Here is a 22,872-nt window from a genome sequence, read left to right as displayed (position 1 = left end):
GGAAGTAGTTTGATGTATTATATATAACCTTCATGGTTGTGTAGATCAGCTTCTTCCTCCTTAGAGGATATGACCTGGAATCTCACGTGGGGTCTACTACTTAGTGCATATGTGACATTGGACAACTCCCTTAACCTCTAGAAACTTCACATTCCTCATCCATAAAATGGAGGTTAGATATGATCATTTCTAAGTTCTCTTCTGACTATAAATCCATGATCATTTACAGAGGAAGGAGAGGGCCCCATTGTGATCACACATTTGCAACCAAGCATGGTACAGTAGAAAGGGCACTGACTTTAGATTCACTTCTGAATCTACCTATATGACCTTTGGCAAGTCACTTTTATCTTCACAAGCCTCATTTTCCTTATCTATAAAACGAGGGGATTGGACTAGATGGTCTGAGAACCTCCTTTCAGTTCTAAATCTAAGGGACTATGGTTTAAAAATACAGATTTATGGTTAACTTTACCAAAGATGAATTTTTTTTAGAACAGTAGTGTAAAAGCTTATTAGAATCAGTGTTCAATTTGATAGAAAGAATTTAACACTTTAAAAATATATTTTTGCCAAGTTTCCTTAGTTTAATAATCTGTTTCTGCTATTTAGAAGAAAAGAAACTTAAGAGTCAGTTATATCATAAAATTGATCTCCAACTTTCTCTCTTCCTCTTTCTGAATTTTGTTCCTTTTACTTTCTCTTTGTAAGAATAATCATAGTTATTGCCTTGAAAAAAGCTAAGTTAATGCCTAGCATCTCCTGGTCTGAGTTTATTGAAATAATTCCCTGAAAATATAAACAGTAGTTAGATAACCAGAGTAGTTTATTTCTATTTAACTGTTTTGTTCTCACTTGGACATTTTGTTTCACAATGCTTTTTTAAAAATTAAAAAATTAGGGGCAACCAGGTGACACAGTAGATAGAGCACAGGCCCTTGAGTAAGTAGGACCTCAGTTCAAATGTTACCTCAGACACTTAATGATTACCTAGCTATGTGACCTTGGGCAAGTCACTTAACTCCATTACCTTGCAAGAAAAAATTTTAAAATTAGGATTATTTCTCATTATGCCATATCAATTTATATTTATCATTTGGTATTGTGTAGATTTATTATCCAGACCTCTTTGAGAAATAAATTGCAAAATATAATTATGGAAAAATATGCTTGATGTAATTTTTTTGCATTGATTTAGATAAGAAGAAAGAAGCTATAAAGGATGCTAACAAAGCTGTAAATTTGGACAGCTTGAACCCAGTAGGTATACGAATTTTGATAGTAAGATAAATGGCACTTGTAGGTACAAAGTTCTTAAGAACTCTATGCTCTGAATACTGAGTATGTTATCTATTTTAACTACTAATTTACTTTTTAAAACAATGTCTTTCTGCCATACATTTCTTTCGAACACAATTTATTTCTTTTACTAATTTTCAAATCAGTGGCAATTTTGCATAAAGGGCAACTCTCCAACCATTAAGTGGCATGTCCAAGATCACAGAGCTGGATAATTGCCAAATCAGCTCTAGAATTCAGTTTCTCTATTTGTTTACTCTATTTGTCTCCCTAATTTAGCTTTTTTCTTATGCAATTTAAATATGACATCTTCATATTTATGCCTTCCTTATTAAACTTTGCTTTTTCCAGGATGTGTACTGTATCAGAGCCCTTGTATGGAATTCATACGAAGAAACCAAAAAAGCTATTTATGATTTAAACAAGGGCCTTAAGCTAAATCCTTACCACGTTTGTGCTTTGATCATAAGAGGAGCAATTATCAATTCTCTTAATTCTAAACCTGAAAATGAAGAAAATAATAAAGATCATGAAAAGGTAAGCACATTGAAAAATATTTTACTTATGTTTCAACTTATGTACTATACTGCACAAATTGCATAGCTATGATAAGAAATAAAGTTGAGACAACTCAATTTAGAATTATATTCATTTTTCAGGAAATCATAAAATGCAAGTTAATGAAATTATATTCTGATAAAATTCATTTAGTTAAATATTTTTCAAGGCCGAATAAGAATTTTCAGAATGACTTATAGAGATGGTCCCATAAAATATAAAAAAAGTCATACTTATCACCTAATTTTTCAGTAACTATGAAAGAAAAAAATATGAGAAATATATCACTATAAAAGTGTTGAGTCCATGACTTCATACCACAAACTTCAGACTTTCTACTTAATAATAATGATAATAATTATTATAAATCACTTATAGTTGTTTAGTACTTTAAGGTTTGCAATGTACTTTCCTCACAGCAACCCTGTGAGATAAATATAGCTGTCTAGTTAGATTAATCTTCTTTGACATTATGGAAGAGAACTTATTTTCTAAGCTCAGGAAATCATCAGACTTTCCTTTTTAGTCTCATAATAGAAAGTTATATAATGGGCATGCTATTATTTTTTTTCAACAAAATAACCTGAGTACATTGATCCTTATTGATTAAAAAAATGTGAAATCATACAAATTGTAATTCCTTATAGCTTGAGCTAAATGGGCACTTGTAATATTAGAAATGACCTTTACTAAGAAATTTAAAATTTTTAAAAGGATGTAGAATAAATTGAAATGATTGCCTTGATAATTTGCTAGATATTGCTAGCCTTATGGAGCAAGTATCTGAGATGTGACTGAGAATCTATCAAGATTTATTTAGGGGCAGCTAGGTGGCGCAGGGGATAGAGCATCAACCCTGGAGTCAGGAGTACCTGAATTTAAATCTGACCTCAGACACTTAATAATTACCTAGCTGTGTGGCCTTGGGCAAGTCACTTAACCCCATTGCCTTGCAAAAAAACTAAAAAAAAAAGAAAAAAGGATTTATTTAGTGTATTGACTGGTAGATACTTATCTAGACTTTGAAAATCCTAGGTAAAAACAAGGGAAGGACATATAGGGGCATAGTTGGCATTTTCATCAATCATTCCACTTAAAGGTTGGAACTTTTGTAAAGGAAGGAAATAAAAAGTGAAAACTAGTTATGCAGATGATGTTGAAAATCTGTGAAGCTTTCTGGAACATGCTTTAATTGGAATGTTTCTATAGTGACTGGGAAGACCCTGTCTTGCAAAGATTTATCAGATTGGTCGAGAGAGATCCAAGTTAAATAAAAATGTCTAAATAAAATTGTAAAATAAAATACTGAGATTAAGTCCTTGAACTCAGAAAATTCTATTCCTGGGTGACAAGTTGTTATTTTTTTACCTCTCCCACTCTTTTACTCTTTTTGAATCTGCCCTCTGCCTTATCCTTTATCTCTTGTTTATTCTTTCAGTCTTGTGCCACTTTGGGTTTTTTTTGAATTCCTATAAAGTCTAGACTTCTTAGTCATTTCAGTGTAGTGTTTACTTCCACCAGAGAATATCTTGCTTCTTTAGTCTTTCATCATTTACCCCTTGCTGATCGCCAACTTTAAGTAAATTCAATGATTCCCTTTCTTTCTCTTGTCTCTTGAGTGCTTTTGAAGGAATTAAAGTTATGTGTATTTCTGGTTTTATGAATGCTTCAGGACTTTCATATTTCATCAATTTACTGTAAAAAATCAGCATAGTACACATTATAAACCTCCTCTCTTTCTAATCCTAACCTCAACCCCACAGTCTCTCTTTTAAAAAAATATTTTATTTGTTTTCCAGTTATATACAATTGTAGTTTCTACCTATCTTTTTTTTTTTAGGTTTTTCAAGTCAGTATCTTGCCCAAGGCCACACAGCTTAGGTAATTATTAAGTATCTGAGGCCAGGTTTGAACTCAGGTCCTCCTGACTCCAGGGCTGGTGCTCTATCCACTGTGCCACCTAGCCACCTCTCTACCTATCATTTTTTTTGTAATGTTTTGAATTTTCACAATTTTCCCCACCCTCCTTTCCCTCCCCCATTCCTCCAGAGAAGGCAGTTTGATAATCTTTACATTATTTCCATGCTATCGAAATTGAATGTGTTGAGATATCATATCCTCGAGGAGAAAATAAAATATTAGAGATAGCAAAATTATGTTGTACATAAGATACTTTTAAAAAAAAAAACTTAAGGTAATAGACTTTGGTCTTTATTTAAACTCCATAGTTCTTTCTCTGGATACAGAGGGTATCCTCTGTCACAGGTGCTCTAAAATTGTCTCTGATTATTGCACTGATGGAATGAGTAAGTCCATTAAAGTTGATCATCACCTCCATGTTGCTGTTACGATGAACAGTGTTCTTCTGGTTCTGCTCATCTCACCCAACATCAGTTCATGCAAGTCTTTCCAGGCTTCTCTGAAATTCCATCCCTCTTGGGTTTTGTTTTTTAGTTTTTTTGCAAGGCAGATGGGGTTAAGTGGCTTGCCCAAGGCCACACAGCTAGGTAATTATTAAGTGTCTGAGACCAGATATGAACCCAGGTACTCGTGACTCCAGGGCCGGTGCTTTATCCATTGCGCCACCTAGCCATCCCCTCCTACAGATATTCATAAGAGACACATTTATTTTCCTAACTAGTCACATGAGGTAACATTCCATCTTTTCATTCTCAAATTTGATGATTACTTGGCCAATTCTCACTACATCTACTTTATACCATCTACCCCACTCTCTCCTCAGTCTCTTATAATTTTGTTTCATTTCACCAAAATTGTTTTTCACAAAGGTCATTTCTTTTGGCTGCTAGCCTGGATAGCTCTAACTTTCCTTGTTTGCCTTGATATATATTGGTTGAGGTTGGGACTTGGATATGACTAACCTGAATTATATGTATATAATCATGGCCTCCTCTCTCCTTTCTTCTCTTTCCTTCCCAATAGGTCTTCCCAATATTCTCCTGGGGGGGGGGGGGAGGTGTCACTTTCCTCTAAAATAAAGGCTGGATTGGATCTGTGAGGCCTTTCCTGCTCTTACAGTCTTAAGTCTATATAAAAGACAAGTTGGTATCTTATTGCTTTCAAATAGATAGGATAATACATGCTCCATGCCTTCTCTAAATACAGATGGAAGCATTTGCTTTTTTTCTTTTTTAGAGCTGCAAGTTGTTACTTCTTTATCTGATCTTATATCATTCTTTTCTATTAATCTGAACCTATGAATTTAGCAATATAGGGTATTACCAGAATAAAAAAATCCTTCAATTGATATCATCAATTGAAGTTACATAATTTACAATCTTAGAAGATTTTCTAGGTAATAAGAAATTAATCATGATTATATATAAGAGGTAGAATTTGAATTTTGGCTCCAAAGTTTAGACAAATTAATTCTGAATTATGTTTAAAAAACTATAAAATATGATTTCTGAGTTACTGTCAGTTATTTTTGAAAGATCAAAAAGAATAGGAGAGAGAATAAAGTAGAGGTGAGTATTGGCCAAGTAATCATCAAATTTGAGAATGAAAAGATGGAATGTTACCTCATGTGACTAGTTAGGGAAAAAATGATTCTCTTAGGAATATCTGTAGGCACAGTAGTAAAGAGTCAATGGTTCAGAAGGGCAAATTATCTATATTCTAACAATAAAAAGGGGCAGCTAGGTGGCACAGTGGATAGAACACCAGCTCTGGAGTAAGGAATACCTGAGGTCAAATGTGGCCTCAGACACTTAGTGATTATCTAGCTGTGTGGCCTTAACCCATTGCCTCACAAAAAAACCTAAAAAAAAAAAAAGAAAAGAAAAGAAAAGAAAAGAAAAGAAAAGAAAAGAAAAGAAAATTGAGCCTACCAACTATATACCAACGACAATGAGCAAGAGTTGAGAAGGGCAAATATCTTTATTTTAAAAAGAAAAGTGAGCCTACCAGCTACACACCAATGACATTGATTTGAATTACTAGCAAAATTATAGAGTATAGTATCAAAGGGAAGGTTAGTGGAAAGGAATCTATAATCATAAAATACTGGCATATTTTTCATTGATTGTTAGTCTTACCTCACTTAATTTTTTGATAGGATTGCTAAAATGGTAGATAAGGGGAATGCTGTGAATAAAGTTTAAATATCTAGAATCTGATAAAAACCTTTTATGGATAAGGTGGAGAGATATTGGGCTATGAAATAAGTACTTCAGGGAAGTGAATTCAAAAATTGGTTAAATGATTAGACATAAAGTATATAATTAATGGCTTAATACCAGTATGAAGGAACTCTCTAGCAGAGTACTCAAGAATTTGTCCTTTATTAATGACTTGAAGAAAACCATAGATGATGTTCTTGTTAAATTTGTAGATGACATATAGTTAGGAGGGGTAGCAAATATTTTAGTTGATATTCATGACCCAAAAGGACCTCAATTACCTAGAACAATGGATTGAATCTGACACTATAAACCCAAGTTCTACACTCAGGCTAAATTAAGAGCACAAAAGAATAGCCACAGCAATGAATGTGAAGTTTTTTTACAGGCTGAAAGCTCAAAATAAGTCAACACTCAAATAGCAACTGAGAAAGCTATATTAAAAGCTATATTAAAAGAAATATATTTCCCCAGAACCCATTAGGATAAAATACAAGCTCAGCTTATCATTTCAAGCCCATTCCAGTCAACTTGATCTACCTTCTTTTCCCTGAATTCAGAATTCCATCTTTCAACTCATGACCTGTATACCAGCTACTTCACATATAGGGAGTATACTGGCTCTCACCAATTGCTTCTCGAAGTTTTCTGTCAAGTTTCTCTGAGATGTTGCTTCCAATGTGCTCTTTCTTGATTCTCCCCTCTCTGAGTTTATTCTCCTTTCTTTCCTCAAATTATCTAGTATTTAATATTTATTTATCTAAATCATGTATCTTCAGAGAAAAAGGTAAACTATTTAAGAACAGTTACCAGTTTTTTTATCTGTGTTCAACATCTAGAACATTCCTTGAACATAGTAAGTGCTTAATAAATAGACAAATTCCTGGTGAATTGAATTGAATGGGGGTGAATTGAATTGAATGGGAGTGGAATAAAAAGAAAAATCCCTTGCCTGTTAGTGCCTTCCCTTCAAATATGCCATGTGTTTATTTTGTATGTACTTACCTGTGTACATTTTTATTCCCTAATTCAATGTTAAATTCCTTGAGAACAGATATATTTCATTTTTGTCATTTTAAATGCTTGTTGTTTGATTGATAGAATAAAGACCCAGTAATTTACACAAGAAAATAATTCGGTAGAGAGTTAAAAACAATTCTTATAGACTCAGATATCTGTATACCAATGCACATAATCTGTTATAAACACAATATTAAAATTTTGAAAAAATTTCATAAATATAACCTCATAGTTATCACTGAGTTGGTGAGAGGTGACACATAATTAGATTAGTATATGACAGAAAGCAATACATCTTGCTTAGAAATCATAATTTTAAAAAAATCAACTGACAATGATTTATTGATCTACATTGTACATGTAGCTGTCCACAGTATAATTTCCACAGCAGTATAAACTCAGAGGATTTAGAACTGCATAGAACTTTTAAATCATCTAAAATATCCCCTTCATTTTACAAATGAGGAAACTGAGTCCCAGAGAGAAGAAATGATTTGTAAAGGTATTTACTACAAGCTACTACATAAGTAGCAAGTAACTTAGCCTGGATTTTACCTCCAGACATCTGGCTTCAAATACAGTGGTTCTAATTTAAAAAAAAAAAAAACATATCTGGGTCTTCCAATAGTTAAAATCCAAAGAAAAACACAAAGGAAATAGAACTTTCCCTAAACTAGGGATCAAGAGTTGCAGAGGGCTTCATGAAGACATCAAGTCGAATTCTAAAGTATTTGTTTTGAATCAACTGTACCCTATTTTCAGATACAACTGTTCAAACACATTTGCTGACTTTTGACAATAGCTACTACATCTATCCCTCAGAATCTTGATGCCCCTGAACTTCTAACCTATATTCATAAGATCTTAGTTCTGCTTCCTACCTCTAACCTTTGTCTTTTGGGGTTTTCTGAGATAGTAGAAGCAAAGGCCTTGACCTTAGGACCTTCCCTTGTCCCTTTGGTTCTCTTCCATTAAACAAATTAAGATTTGCTGCACTATGGAAAACTTTGGCCCTTTATAGTCCACATGACTGAATGATGAATACAATACATTTACTCTCTTATAGAATTTAAACTCTGATGGTTTTTAATAGTTAAGAAAATTTACACCAAGTAGAAATTCATGAACTCAAAACTAGAACAGAAGGCAGCTAGACAGCACAGAAGATAAAGCACCAGCCCTGAAGTCAGGAGGACCTGAGTTCAAATATGGCCTCAGACAATTTCTGTTTACTACCCATGTGACCTTGGGCAAGTAACTTAACCCCATTGCCTCAGAAAAAGACGCAAAATGTGGAACAACATGATGAATTATTTTTCTAAAAAAAGTCAGAACCAGTGGATAGAGCACCGGCCCTGGAGTCAGGAGTACCTGAGTTCAAATCTGACCTCAGACACTTAGTAATTACCTAGCTGTGTGGCCTTGGGCAAGCCCACTTAACCCCATTTGCTTTGCAAAAAAAAAAGTCAGAATCACAAATTATATAATTGTAGGAATATGCTAAAGATTGCCTGGCCAGGTAAAAATATAAATTATATTTTGCTAATGCAGATGATAAGATTAGGACAGAAAGAATATATAATAATATAGAGAACTACAAATATCTGGACAACTATTAGAAATTTCATTCTATTAAAACCACAACATCTTTTAAATTATTGATATTCCTGAATGGTAATTTCATCATTCAGGGTAGTAGGCATGCTGAGAAATTGCTATCCAAGTTTTAATAATAATTTACAAAAAGTTAGACGAAAAATGCAAGCTAGGGGAAGTATGGCAATTCATATCATCTTAGAGATGGACTGGATATCAAGGAAAACTGTTACATTCATTCCTCCCTATTCTTAGTTTGTCTTAACCTCAAGTCTAAATATGTTGAGATACTTGCCTTCAAAAATTAAAGCAGTTTATTTTACTTCATTTGATTTACAAGTAGAAAACCTTTTTTCCTTTTGGAGAAGAGAAGCTATATGTAACTTTTTTTAAAATGTGACTATCTGAACAATATGTCTTGTAAAGCAGCAAGACAGTGATAAAATCTCTACCTTATAATAGTCTAATTACTGAATGTTTAAATTACCATTTAACTATTTGAAATTAATTTGCTAGAATGTTCATAAATTGTAAAACTACGTTTTGCACTTCAGAGATACTCTATGCAACAATTAGTGTATAATTAATAACCATAAACAAACTCATTACTAAAATCAGTACTGCTTTTTGAGATTAAAATTTCACTAACATCTTTGTTCACTCATTTATCATTACATTTTAACAACACTAAAGGAAACATTCACTGTTCACCTTATCACAGCTATTAAAGTTTTGACTCTTTTTTTTAAAAACAGGCTTATAAAATATGCCAGAAGAGCATACTTTTCTTTGATGTAACTAACTTTAAGAGTCCTAAAATGGCAGAGTTCTACGAAAAGTGAGTACTGAAACAGTTAAGAAAAAAAACTACCTTTATTTCCCTTTTCTGTTGTGAGATCGATTTATTTCCCCCCCTTCCATTAAGAATGATTAAGAAATAAGGTATTTGCAGGGGTGACTAGGTGGCACAGTAGATAGAGCACTGGCCTTGGAGTCAGAAGTACCTGAGTTCAAATCCAGCCTCAGACAGACACTTAATAATTACCAAGCCATGTGGCCTTGGGCAAGCCACTTAACCCCATTCATTGCCTTGCAAAAACTAATAAATAAATAAATAGATAGATAGATAAATAAATAAAATAAGGTATTCTCTTACTCAGGTTGTATTGTCTATAATCAATAGGAAAAGGAGCATGTGGAATTTAAGATCTTGCCTCTGTCTGCTAGGCTAACTCCATGGTCCCTTGATAAAGCTCAACCTATCATGTATGCTATTAAAATGATATATTTAAACCACCTGTGAATGTTTCTAAGACCCTCCACTATAAGGATTAGATCATTATCATTTTGAGATTACATGTGATTTTTCTTTGATGGGAACTGCAAATTTTGTACAAGAAGTATTGATTCTATAAATGGCCATAAAACAACTAGGTTTTTTTCTATGTAACAAGAAAAAAAATTAAATGATCACTCCACAAGATGCATTGGTTTCTATAATTGGAAAGTATTTAGAGGAAGGTCTCTTGTACATTGAGGATAATTTTTTTATGGAGAATTTATAGGAAACTATAACTAAAAATCAAAACAAATAAAAAGGGTTAGAAGAGTTGTGACTGGGGCAGCTAGGTGGAGCAATGGATAGAGTACCAGCCCTGGAGTCAGAAGGACCCCAGTTCAAATCCAGCCTCAGGCACTTTATAATAATTGCCCAGCTGTGTGACCTTGGGCAAGTCACTTAATCCCATTACCTTGCAAAAAAAAAGATTTGTGACCTCTGTCAATGGAGGGATGATTTATAAAACTGCAATCTTTCAAAATTGTCAAAGTAAAGGAGTTCTAGACTTTACATAATTGGAAGGGGGGAATTAAGCCCATTGGTTGGTACCAGGTTTAAATCAAATGAACCATTATTAAAAAATTTACCAGCCTCAGAAAAAACAAAAAACCAGATTAAATACAATCATTATTCTTTCCTACCACAATTTACTTCACTAGAAAGTGTTGTCTACTTTAAAAAAATAATTTTATTGGGTCATTCATTTTTTTACCAGCTTCTGGTTTATCCTGATGCATAATTTATAATATGCCATGTACATGTTTATGCCTTTAAATGCATATGTGTATACATATGTGGGGGTTTAGGTGGATGGTCTTAGACCTATGCTTCTACTACTGAAGGAGACTCTGGGTGAGAAAATGTCCTGTACCAATGCAACTCTTCTACAACTTACTGTCTTAGAGAACTCCCTGGGGTTCAGGGGTTAAGTGACAAGCTCAAGATCACAAAGCTATTCTGAGTCAGATATAGGACTTCAACCCAGGTCTTTCTGATTCTAAGGTCTCTATCTATCTGCTATACCATATTGTTGCACCATTACCTAAATTGTAAACACATACATAAACAAACACACAGATGTTGCAAGCTATCTTTCAGCATGATCTAATCAATTAAATAAGACAACTATTCAAATAAATGCAAGCTTTAGAGTTCTCTTTTGTGATTATAAAGAACCAGGAAAAAGGTACAGAAAATTATTCAAATGTATCTTGCTTTTGTTTGATTGGTTTTTGTAAATAAAAAACAATTTTTAGATTTTTAGCTTAATATGACACCAAGTTTTTGCATGATTCTCCTGGCTGCAAAGGAAAGCAACAAAAATATTTGACAATAAAAGTGTCTGCTATTGTAAGAATAGAGATTTTTAATACAACTTATTACCAGAATTACCATAAACATTTATTCAAAAGAAAAGATTCACTTAAGCTATGCAAACTATAAAATCCCTCAGTAAATTGAACAGCTGTCTTTTCTTTGATCTTTCTTTTTATCTTTCTATTACTCTTTGAAATGAATGCTAAATGCCTAAATTATCATGTATATATATATATATGTGTGTGTGTGTGTGTGTGTGTGTGCTAAAGCATCAGCATAAATGATACATCTTCAAACTGCAAACATCATTTTGACCATAGAACCTTCCCTGAAAGTGTGCCAACTACAATATTTTATTTGCTTAGCCATGAAGACTTTTTATTTTTATTTTAAATAGTCATGTTTGTATATTTAGGCATCAATATTCTGTTGCTATGATAAAAAAAATCTGAAATTTTGTTTCTTTAATAAGCCTCTTTCTCATTTCTGTAATGTACCTTATGTTCACCTTTATAACACGTTATTTTACTTGAAAAATAAAGTTTAGTTCTATTCTAAAATTCTTTTTTTCCCCCGTTGATATGAGAGTGTTTATTTTTTTCTGAATTGGTCTCTACCAGATAGGCTTGATACTGAACTGGACTTAATACCAACATTTTTAGATGTAGATTGATGATACAGTGAAAGTATAAAGAAATTATTTCCATCTGGCTTTTTCCTCTTTGCAATTCTTGGAGAGAAAAATGTAAAAATTGACTAGCATTTGACCACTGGAATATAATAATGTTTGTTTCAATCAGTTAGCCAATAAATATTTATTAAATGTCTACACATTTATTAAATGCCTACATAGTGGCAGACACTGTGTTAAGTCCTAGGGATACAAGGAGAGGCAAAAAGACAGTCCCTGTCCTTTAGGAGCTCAGTCTAATTAGGAAGAAAACAGAGAAACAAATACATACAAACAAACATTTGAAAATCATAGAGGGAAGACACTAGAATTAAGGATGGGGGCAACTAGGTGGTGCACTGGATAGAGCCACCAGCCCTGGAGTCAGGAGGACCTGCATTCAAATCTAGTCTCAGACACTTGATACTTCTTATTAATTGTGTACCCTTGGACAAGTCACTTAACCACATTGTCTCAATATCAAAAAAAGGATTGTGAAAGGTCTAGTGCAGAAAGTTGGATTTTCTTTTTTTAAGGCTATTTTTTATTTTACAAAATAAAAAACATTCATACATAACAAAACATAAGAGGATTCAAAATACAAAACAGCAAATTTCTATTTTGAGAAAGCCTGTTTAATAAATAATACACCTTGTGTTCAAAATTATACATCTTTTCTTTGTTTCCTAGTAGATTTTCTTCTGTTCTTTGTTGCATACTGCTTACTTAAATTTTTTCCTCCCACTTCCCCCCAGGACAACTATAATTAAGCACACATACATACATACATACATACACACACACACACACACACACACACAGAAAGAGACATATAGACAAATAACTCATATATGGTAATAAGAAATCAGGTGGTGAAGGATGAAGTGAGGTGAAGCATGGGGCTTTAGAATCACTAGGATGTGGTATGAACAAATATGAATATTTCATCATTAATTGGAAGGTGACTGTCCTTTTTCAGAGGAGAAAGGCACATGCAGGATGCCATAGAAGGCATGACAACCAGCACAAGCAAATGGTATTGCCCCTGTTTTGGTCCTTATTTCCTATTTCCTCTTCCCTCAAAATACTGTAGATTATCCAGGAGATGACACAGGAGATGGAAATTGAGCCCACAGAGCAGAAGATGGAAATTCTACTCTTCACCAATTTTCCTCTTTCACCTTTCTCAGATTAGGAGATTGAAAATAATCAGCTCTTTTTTATATTGGAAACTGGAGATCAATTGAGCAGTACATAGTCCTAGATGAAAGTGGCATCTGCAGGGGGAGATGGAAGTCATACTGTGGAGATGAAAGTGGCAATCAGACCCCTGTCTTCCTTCAGGGGGCAGGAACAACAGGAGATGAAAGGCACACATTGAGGTGTAAGGTCACTCCTCTTTGGAAATCATGGTATTAAATAAACACTGATTGAGTTACTGTGTGGAAAACATGGTGGGAGATACAACATTCAGTAAGGAATAATCTTTTCCTCCAAAAATCTTTCAATCCAGTAAGGGGCTTAAGATTTTTAAGAAAATAATATGAGCTAGAATGCAATATAAATATTTTAAAATGATAATGTAAGTGCCATTGTTGTTCTGGAAAAGTAGAGACCACTTCTGGCTGTGAGAGGATAAGGGAAAGGCTTTGTGGAAGAAGCTGACATCTTAGCTGAACCTTGGAGGATGGATGAGATTTCAGTAGGTGGAAATAGAGAAAACTGGAGGTTATTTATAGAGAATAAAGAAGTTTCTGTGTGTGTGTGTGTGTGTGTGTGTGTGTGTGTGTGTGTGACATGAGCAAAAGCAAAAAGTTGAGAGAGTTTGGAACATATTCACCAAGTATAGTATGTTGCATCAGCCCGGGTAAAATAAATGTGAGAAGATGGTGGTTTAAAAAGTAAGTTGGGTGACTTGGCTAATATGGAAATGTTTTGCATGACTGTACATGTATTATTGTTTGGCAGTTTCAATTTTGTCTGACTCTTTGTGACCTCATTTGGGATTTTTTTAGCAAAGATACTTGCAGCACTTTGCTGTTTCTTATTTTACAGATGAGGAAACTGAGGTGAATAGGTTAAAAGTGACTTGTTGAGGGTCACAAAACTAGTAAAGTATCTGAGACCAGTTTTGAACTCTTGTCTCTCTGACTCAAAGCCTGGCATGTGATATATAACAATTTGCTTGCCTTTTCAAGAAGGCTGGAGAAAAGGAAGGGAGAGAGAATTTTGAACTCAAAATTATTTTTAAAAAAAAGAAAATATTTGTTTTCATGTAATTGAGAAAAAAAGAACTTATATGTAAAAAAAATGTAGCTGGGAACTAGGTCACAGAAGACCTTGAATATCAGACTAGTGAGTAAATTTTAGGAACCTGGTAGGTCACTTTGTTTTCTGAATAGGCAAGTATTGGAATAACTCAAATTTTCAATGAGAGGTAAAGAACTTGACAAGTGCTAATGGGAGTGAAAAGGAGAGAGCAGAAATAAAGATATGGTGGAGATGGAATCCACAGGGTTTAGTGAACCATGATTTATACTAGGTATTTTTGGATGCTGAGTCTGAATTTGTCAGGAATACCATGCTATATTCTGATAGATCTGGTTTTTTGAAGAATTTGACCACATCTATTTGGGATGAATTAACTCTGGTAAATAGGCTACTTTTCTACAATGTGTTTTCATTAAGTTCACATCTGGTGATGCCAGCTTCATGTCAGACAATCGAGGACCACTATTGTATGGTGCACCAGCTACTTGAGTTCTCTGGCTAGCAGAGGACTATTCTCAGCTTGCAGTGAATAAGACAGGAGGCAGAGATGGTAAAGCACTCCAAATTTTATTAGCGTCACACAGCAGCTTATATCCCAGTCTACTTCCGTACTTATAGGCAACTCATGCTACCAACTTAAGCACCAATCATATTAAAGATTACACATTGGTTTGATCATTACACATTGGTTAAACAATTACACATTCTTATGCATATTGCTCTTGCTTTAATGCAATTCTTGATCAGTGTCAGGAGATACAGAGGAGCTGGATCGTGCTGATCTTATGGAAAAGCAAAGAGGTTTGGGTCATGTTGGTCTCCTGAGAAACTGTGCTAGTATGTTTGCAAAACAACAAGAGGCCAGGAGGGTCTTTGTCATTTCACAACTGTGGTCCTAAAGGATCCCTAACAACTCCCCCCTTTTTATTTTTCCATAATTGGGCCTTCATCTGATCAAAATTATTCTGCAAAGCAGACCACACAAATTGAGCAAGAAATGATAGTATATTTAGCATCAGAGTGGTTGCTCCTATAGTGGTAGCAATGGTGTATAAGGTGTGCTGTCCCCAAGAAGGAAAAAATAAATGACTAAAATAATCAATTATTTTTTGAGCTGTCTTATCTGGTAAAAGATCTTGTTTAGAAGCACCATTAATTTGTTATGCTTAATCATATAAATCTTCAATTTGCATAGAAATATTACCATTATCTATAATTCCATTAAGTTGATTCTTAATTCTTTCCCATGAGTGATGAGACTCATTATATTGTAATTTTGTCAAGCAAAAAGATAATCATATGCCAACTAGACTTCTATTCTATCATATCTACTTTATCCCCAAAATTCTCAATAGTATCCCTTAATGCTTTGATGGCTTTATAAAATTCCTCATCTATAATTTGCTTTTGCTTGAATCCCAAATAACCATTCTTAGCTAACTCTTCTAGAAATTGATCCTATACTATTACATTCTTTACAATGCTTATAGACATTGCTAGAGAAGGTGATGAAGTAATAATAGATATAAATAAAGATATTCCTAGAATAACACATGAAATACATCTTTTTTTCTTTTATTACTATAAGATGTTGAGAAATTCCTTTTTTCTATTTCAGAAAACACATGATCAGCCCTACTTTGATCCCAACTCTGAGCTTTTACGGGTATCATCACATGTCTTGGCCTAGTAATGATAAATATTGTTCCTAGGGTTTTACTACCAATACATTCTGTTACACTACAATTTATACAGGATACATTGTAATAACCATCCATTACTGATATATTTACAGTAGATCCATACATAAAGGCATAATTGTTCCCCAGACAAGCCCTCCCCATCAATGTCTCATGTGAAGTGATTCTGTTGGAAGTATCTCTTCATGTGATGTTGCTTAGTCCCATAATCATAACTGTTTTCCAGCTTTCTCCTAAAGTTTTTTCCCCATCTACCCATATATAATGGAGCAAGGAATCCATGATAATCTATTATAGCAGGTGGCTTGTTTGTGGGAAAGGAATAATGCCATTGGGTATCTCTGTTAGATGATAGTCACCAGAACTACTGGAATACACATGCAAGTATTTTGAAGAAACAGAGGGGAGATTTTGCTGATAATCCAGTAAAATCAAATCAAACAGGCGGATTAGTGTGATTGTAAAATGGATCACGTTCAAATAATGATTGAACTATTTGTGAAAGATTTAGGGGTCTTTTCTCCTTCCACAACTCAGACCCAAGGTGGTTGAGGATAAAAAACCCATCTCTTTTCTTCCTCTTGGAATTCCACCATGCTAGTCTGCATTTGAGATAGCATCACAACAGTATACTCTCCTTGGTATACTCTCCTTGTTTTTTCTTTTACCCCTTTTATGAGATCATCTTCAATGATAGATCTTGCATTTCTTTGAGCAATCCGGTGTTCACTTCCATCTGTAGAAGTACAAAGAAAACCTGGCCCTTTTGTTAATACCTTGTTAGGTCCTTTCCATGTTCCATCCTGATCTTTCACATAGCTTGTTCATTATGTACCTCATGTACAAGTTGTTTGCTTAGTTTAGAATTGTGATTGCCATTTACTGGAGGATGGCAGCAGTATTTCATGGCCAGAGTTATACATTGTTATTAATTGTATGTATAACATGCCATGTCTATCCTAACTTTAGATTTATTCCCCAAATTTCCCTTCTTTTGTTTTTGAAGAAAGGTTTTCAGTGTCCTGTTTGCACGTTCCACAATAGCCTGGCCATAGGGTTATAATGTATTCCTGTTATATATATAATGTTAAATTCCTTAAAAAAGGTTTCAAAAGACCTAAAAACATATACTGGATCATTATCTGTTTTAATGGAAACTGGGAGAAATGGGAGATCAAATGACAGTGACTTCCATTTTATTCTAGAGGGCATTAATTTTTTTTTTCTTTCAGTGGCCCCTATGAAAAATCTGTAGAGATGGTGAGTCCTGCTTGCATGAGCAGGTCTCTTCCCCATAAGATCACGGGCAGTGCTTGTACCACATGTGGTCTAATTTTCCCCTGTTTGTTTTCAAATTCCCAGTCTCTCATACAGCCTTCTTCTAAGTTTACCTTTTTTGCTTCTTTAAAACTAAGTATTAAATTCTTAACCTGCATGAAACATAATGTTTCCATACTGACATCTCATTCTCTTAAAGTTAGCTGCATAAATATCTATCAATTTAGTTATATATATATATATATATATATATATATATATATATATATATATATGTGTGTGTGTGTGTGTGTGTGTGTGTATAATTTAAAAAAATTCATTGTAAAAACCTTTACCAATGCCAGGATTATAGGATACATATATAATTTCTTCTTAACTAATAAATATTAAGTAGAAAATACTCCCTTTAAGAAACACTAGATAGGGGTGGCTAGGTGGCTCAGTGGATACATTGGCCCTGGAGTCAGGAGTACTTGAGTTCAAATCTAGCCTCAGACACTTAATAATTACCTAGCTGTGTGGCCTTGCACTAGGTGGAAGAGCACAGCTTTTCACAATCACTCTGAGCCAAAAAACCTTGAGAGATATAACCTTGTTGGCAAGGTATTCTCCAGTTTTCTTATAACAAATCTTTACAAAGGGGATGGATGATACTTCAGTTCATTCATTGTTTGTTATTGTAACACAATCTTAAAGTTTAAAAAAAATTCTCTGAATCTGTTCTTATACAAAGTTTACTAATTATATATAGCACATTTCAATTTAATGTGTATTCCCTTTACTCCCTAAAACTCTGTAATACATAAAAATTTCTTGAGACCAGATGTTTCTAAAATCCCTTTTTATGATTACAAGATTTTCTTTATAGTTCTCTTAATAATGTTATAAATTCCAAACTCAAATTCAAAATTACCTTAAATTATTTTCCTTTTCAAAGTATAAAAGCTTGCAAATCCTTCTTATCTGTATCAGTACTATTCTAACTTCTCAATCAATGCTTTAACTTAAATGAGTTTTCTATCTTCACTGATAAATGATGTTCTGGGTATTGAAGATTCCTCACATTTTGTGATATCACGGTAGTATATGCACTAATTATTTAAACATGCTAATTAAGTCCAGTCCAAAGTATAATTTTAGGGACAATTTCAATTTCTTCTAGGTTCCTTATAAGTATAATTTGCCAAATCGATAAATAAAATTCTTAGTCTATCAGACCAGAAAAGAGACAATAGAAAATAAGAGAAAATAGTAGAATCTAATCTTGAAAAGAGAGAATAGAAATATTGGCCAATCAGAACACAGAGAACAGCAAGCCTGAGAGACAGCTGAGAGTTTTTCTCTGCCTATATTTTAAAGCAAATACATATAGACACATAAAGTCAGAGCATTTAGAAATAGAGAGGTCCCCAAAATCCGAGGGGCCTCTGCTCTTACACTAGAGGGTCCCTTTAAACATTACACAAAGACAAAATAAAAACAAGAGGATACTAGGTAAACACACACATACTCCTTTGCCTTTATGGTTATCATAGGTCTAGAGGACTGTATTTTTTCTGTAAACATTACCATTACTGATGCGAAACCTGAATTTTCTAATAATATTCCTTGTGCTACTATTTGGTTGACTTCAATCTCTATATGATTTTGTAGGGGATTAAAAACTGAGATTTCATTCCCTTCTAATATAGCAACCTGGATATGTAAACCACTATAGTCCATACTTGGTGCGTTTACCACTAAACATTTATTACTATCTATTTTTGGTTCTTGTATAGGAAGAGTGGCTGTGGTATCAGCTCTAATTAAACAATTTCCTCGGGAACAGAGATTAATTAAGAATGGTCCCTGTGAGAGATTAACTCCTGAGTTTTCTTTCTTAATTCCTTTGTCCCTGAGCTCACCTCTTCTTCCATTATTAGCATTCCCCGTTTGTTTTCCCGGGCCGGTGGGGTTCGGCCGACATCAGGTTTAAACGGCATTCACTTGCTCAGTGTCCTGGGTTTTTGCACTTTGGACAGGGAATTATTGGCCGAGGACCTCCCCCCTTTATTTCTACAGTCCTTTTTTATATGTCCAATCTTTCCACATTTAAAACATCTTATACTATTTTTTTTTTTTTGAAAACCTTGAGCCATGATTTGTGCCGTGATTTGTGCATAAAAGGCAGCAGTACCTAAACTGGCCAGTGAAGCATCCCACCTACTCCCTATTAAGGCTTTATTACAATCAGGATTACAATTAGTTCTTATCAATTGTTTTAACATCGCATCTACTCCAGGGAGATCCCTCATGCTTTTAGCCACTGCATCCTGCATTCCTGGGTTTAACGAGGCAGTTCTGCAGCCTTCTGTAAATTCTGGCATCCTATCTAAGACCCAGGGAGATGTTTTATAAAGAACTTCCAAATATTTCTTTATGTCTCTAATTTCTACTGTACATCTCTGCTTCTTCAAAGCCTTATCTAATAATCTTGTATGAGTTTCTTTATCTGAAACTCCCAGTACTTGTCCCATGATAAGATTTGTCTTACCTCACTAGGCCGCATATACTGGGGCTGCAACTGGAGACCTCTTTTGCTTCGGGCACCACTTATTTAGAGGCTGATCTGCCCTGTGGTTGAAGTAATCTTCCCCTAATCCCCTAGGGGGCTCCACGTAATGGGTACCACTACTATGGTACCACTAACTGTAAGAGCAGCTTAGGGAAAAAAAGCAGTTTTGAAAAGACCCTATATTTCAGATTTATAAACATTCATTCCTAAAGTAGTTCCATCCCATCTGTGAAATACTGACAAAATGGCTTGTCAACCACTGAAAGCAATGAAGAAACAAGAACAAGAAACATAATTTTGCTTTCCTTCCATTCCATGATTTCCCATGACTGTTGTTACTTTGGTTCATTTTATTCCAACCCTTAAGACTAAATTCCAGGGATGTAGAGACTATGGAATTCAACTATAGTGAACTTAGCAACAACCTGCTGTTTGTACATGAACAGTAAGTAACACAATTATAATTTTGAAATATTGAGCTAGGAGTTAAAATTCTTTCATATACTTATGGGTAACACTATAATGCATTTAACTTAATGATTCTAAAGATTAGATGAGGTAGTGTAGTGGATAAAGCACCGGCCCTGGAGTCAGGAGTACCTGGGTTCAAATCTGGTCTCAGACACTTAATAATTACCCAGTTGTGTGGCCTTGGGCAAGCCACTTAACCCTGTTTGCCTTACAAAAAAAAAAAAAAACCTAAAAAAAAAGATTAGATGACTATTCAAGAACATTTATGTTGACAATTTGTGAGACTTAGGTAAGTCACTTTCCATTCTTGAACTGTTGAAAGCATTATGTAATCTATCCATGATGCCGCTAGTCACTGACCCAGCCAGATTTTTCATCAGAGCTTACTTCCTAATACCAAACTTGAAGGGAATTCAAGCAATATCTCCTTGCTTAGTGTAGTCAAGGTAGGGAAGCTGACTCCACATAGGACATTTGATTTGCATAACTGACTAATTTCTAGGAGCCCCATCCTGAAAATCAGATCTACTTATTGGTCAATCCAAGGGTGGTAGCCCTGTGGGAGATACTGAAGATATGAAACTAGTTCTACCCTGTTCCTTTTGGAGTTATTCATCAAAAAGAATAATAAAAAGGCAAAACTGGAGGTGGTCTTCCATATACATTTAGAACCAATACTAGTACTAGCTTATGCCAATTAGATTCTGAAACGTTCTTGGAATTATTTGAGAAATTAATAAATTTAGTACTTTAAGATCTATGGGAAAGATTATTTCTAAGCAAAACAAACTCTTTAGTAAAGAATGGACCATGAAGTAGGATTCAAAAGAAAAGAAACAAAGAAAGGATAGTATTCAATGTTTGTTCTTTAGGGTGAGGGAGAGAAAAGAGACAAGGAAGCAAAAAAAATAATACCAAATAACAATGATCATAACTAATGTAAATGAAATGGACCTGCTCACAAAATGTATGATGAAAGATTGAATTGTAACTCAGATACTTACATAGTTATGGGACCTTAGGCAAGTCACTTAACCCCATTGCCCTGCAAAAAGGAATAGTTTACCTGTCAGATCTATGGAAAGGGAAACAGTTTATGACCAAGGAAGAGATAGAGAACATCATTCAAAGCAAACTACATAATTTGATTACATTAAATTAAAAGGCTTTTGCACGAACAAAATCACATAACCAAGATCGAAAGAAATATAGTAAATTGGAAAACAATTTTTATAACCAGTATTTCTGACAAAGGACTCACATCTAAAATATACAGAGAACTGAGTCAAATTTAAAAAAAAAACCAAGCCATTCCCCAATTGACAAATGGTCAAAGGATATGCAAAGGCAACTTACAGATGAGGAAATCAAAGTGATCCATAGTCATATGAAAAATTTCTCTAAATCATTACTGATTAGAGAAATACAAATTAAAGCATCTCTGAGGTACCACCTCACACCTCTCATATTGGCCAATATGACCAGGAAAGACAGTGATCAATGCTGGAAGGGATGTGGGGAATCTAGAATACTAATGCATTGTTGGTGGAGCTATGAATTCATCCAACCTTTTTGGAGATCAATCTGGAATTATGTCCAAAAGGCAATAAAAATGTGCATATCCTTTGATCCAGCAATACCACTACTGGGTCTATACCCTGAAGAGATGATGAAAAAGGGTAAAAAAATCACTTGTATAAAAATATTCAAAATAACCCTTGTTCTGGTGGCAAAGAACTGGAAATTGAATAAATGTCCATCAGTTGGGAAATGGCTGAACAAGTTGTGGTATAGGTATGTTATGGAATACTATTGTTCTATTAGAAACCAGGAGGGATAGGAATTCAGAGAACCCTGGAAAGAGTTGCATGAACTGATGCTGAATGAGATAAGAAGAACCAAAAGAACATTGTACATCCTAACAGCAACATGGGGTTGATGATCAATCTTGATGGACTTGCTCATTCCATCTCAGTGCAACAATCAGGGACAACTTGGGGGTATCTGTGATGACCATCTCTATTCAAAGAGGGAACTGCAGAGTTTGAACAAAGACCAAATACTATTACCTTCATTTTTTCTTAAAAAAAAGTATGATATAATTTTGTTATCTCTTATATTTTATTTTTTCTTTAAGGATATGATATCTCTCTCAACACATTCAATTTTGATCAATTATAGCATGGAAACAATGTAAAGACTATCATACTGCCTTCTGTGGGGGTAGAGGGAGGGAATCAAGATTGGGGGAAAATTGTAAAAATAAAAAAAATTATAAACTAGAATCCAACAATGTTTTGTTTTTAAAAAAATACATTTGAAACAGAAACATAGACACCGAATGAAATAATGTATTGACACAATCTATTATAATTCAGTTCAGGTAAACCAGGCAAGGATTGCAATCATGATAGTCAGATAAGGTAGTGGCAACTTTGCAGGGTTTTCAGTACTTAATTCAGACACTGAATTAATATAAATACTAAACATATGCACCAAATGACATTGCATCTGCACACTTAAAAGAAAAAGTTAAATGGTGCATAAAAAGTCATCCTGGATTCCTTGTTATCTCTCTCATACACACACACACACACACACACACACACACACACACACACACACACACACACACACACAATCTGTTGCCAATATTT

General features: G+C 34.2%; 1 protein-coding gene across 4 annotated transcripts in view; it reads left to right on the top strand.

The window, feature by feature from the left end:
- The window catches only part of LOC141493044 (uncharacterized), an 89,051-nt gene that overhangs the window by 31,308 nt on the left and 34,871 nt on the right, over positions 1-22,872 (top strand). For 3 of the 4 annotated variants that reach the window (XM_074193885.1, XM_074193884.1, XM_074193887.1), the window contains 3 exons: positions 1,199-1,260; positions 1,651-1,836; positions 9,371-9,453. In XM_074193885.1, the coding sequence (XP_074049986.1) occupies positions 1,199-1,260; positions 1,651-1,836; positions 9,371-9,453 (331 nt within the window). The remainder of the gene's footprint in view (positions 1-1,198; positions 1,261-1,650; positions 1,837-9,370; positions 9,454-22,872) is intronic. The other variant, XM_074193886.1, reaches the window with a different exon arrangement.

This window comes from Macrotis lagotis, chromosome 7 (assembly GCF_037893015.1).
Source record: "Macrotis lagotis isolate mMagLag1 chromosome 7, bilby.v1.9.chrom.fasta, whole genome shotgun sequence".
In the NCBI taxonomy this organism is placed as follows: Eukaryota; Metazoa; Chordata; class Mammalia; order Peramelemorphia; family Peramelidae; genus Macrotis; species Macrotis lagotis.
Note: the sequence above shows the minus strand (reverse complement) of the source record. Positions and strands in the feature narration are given on the sequence as shown.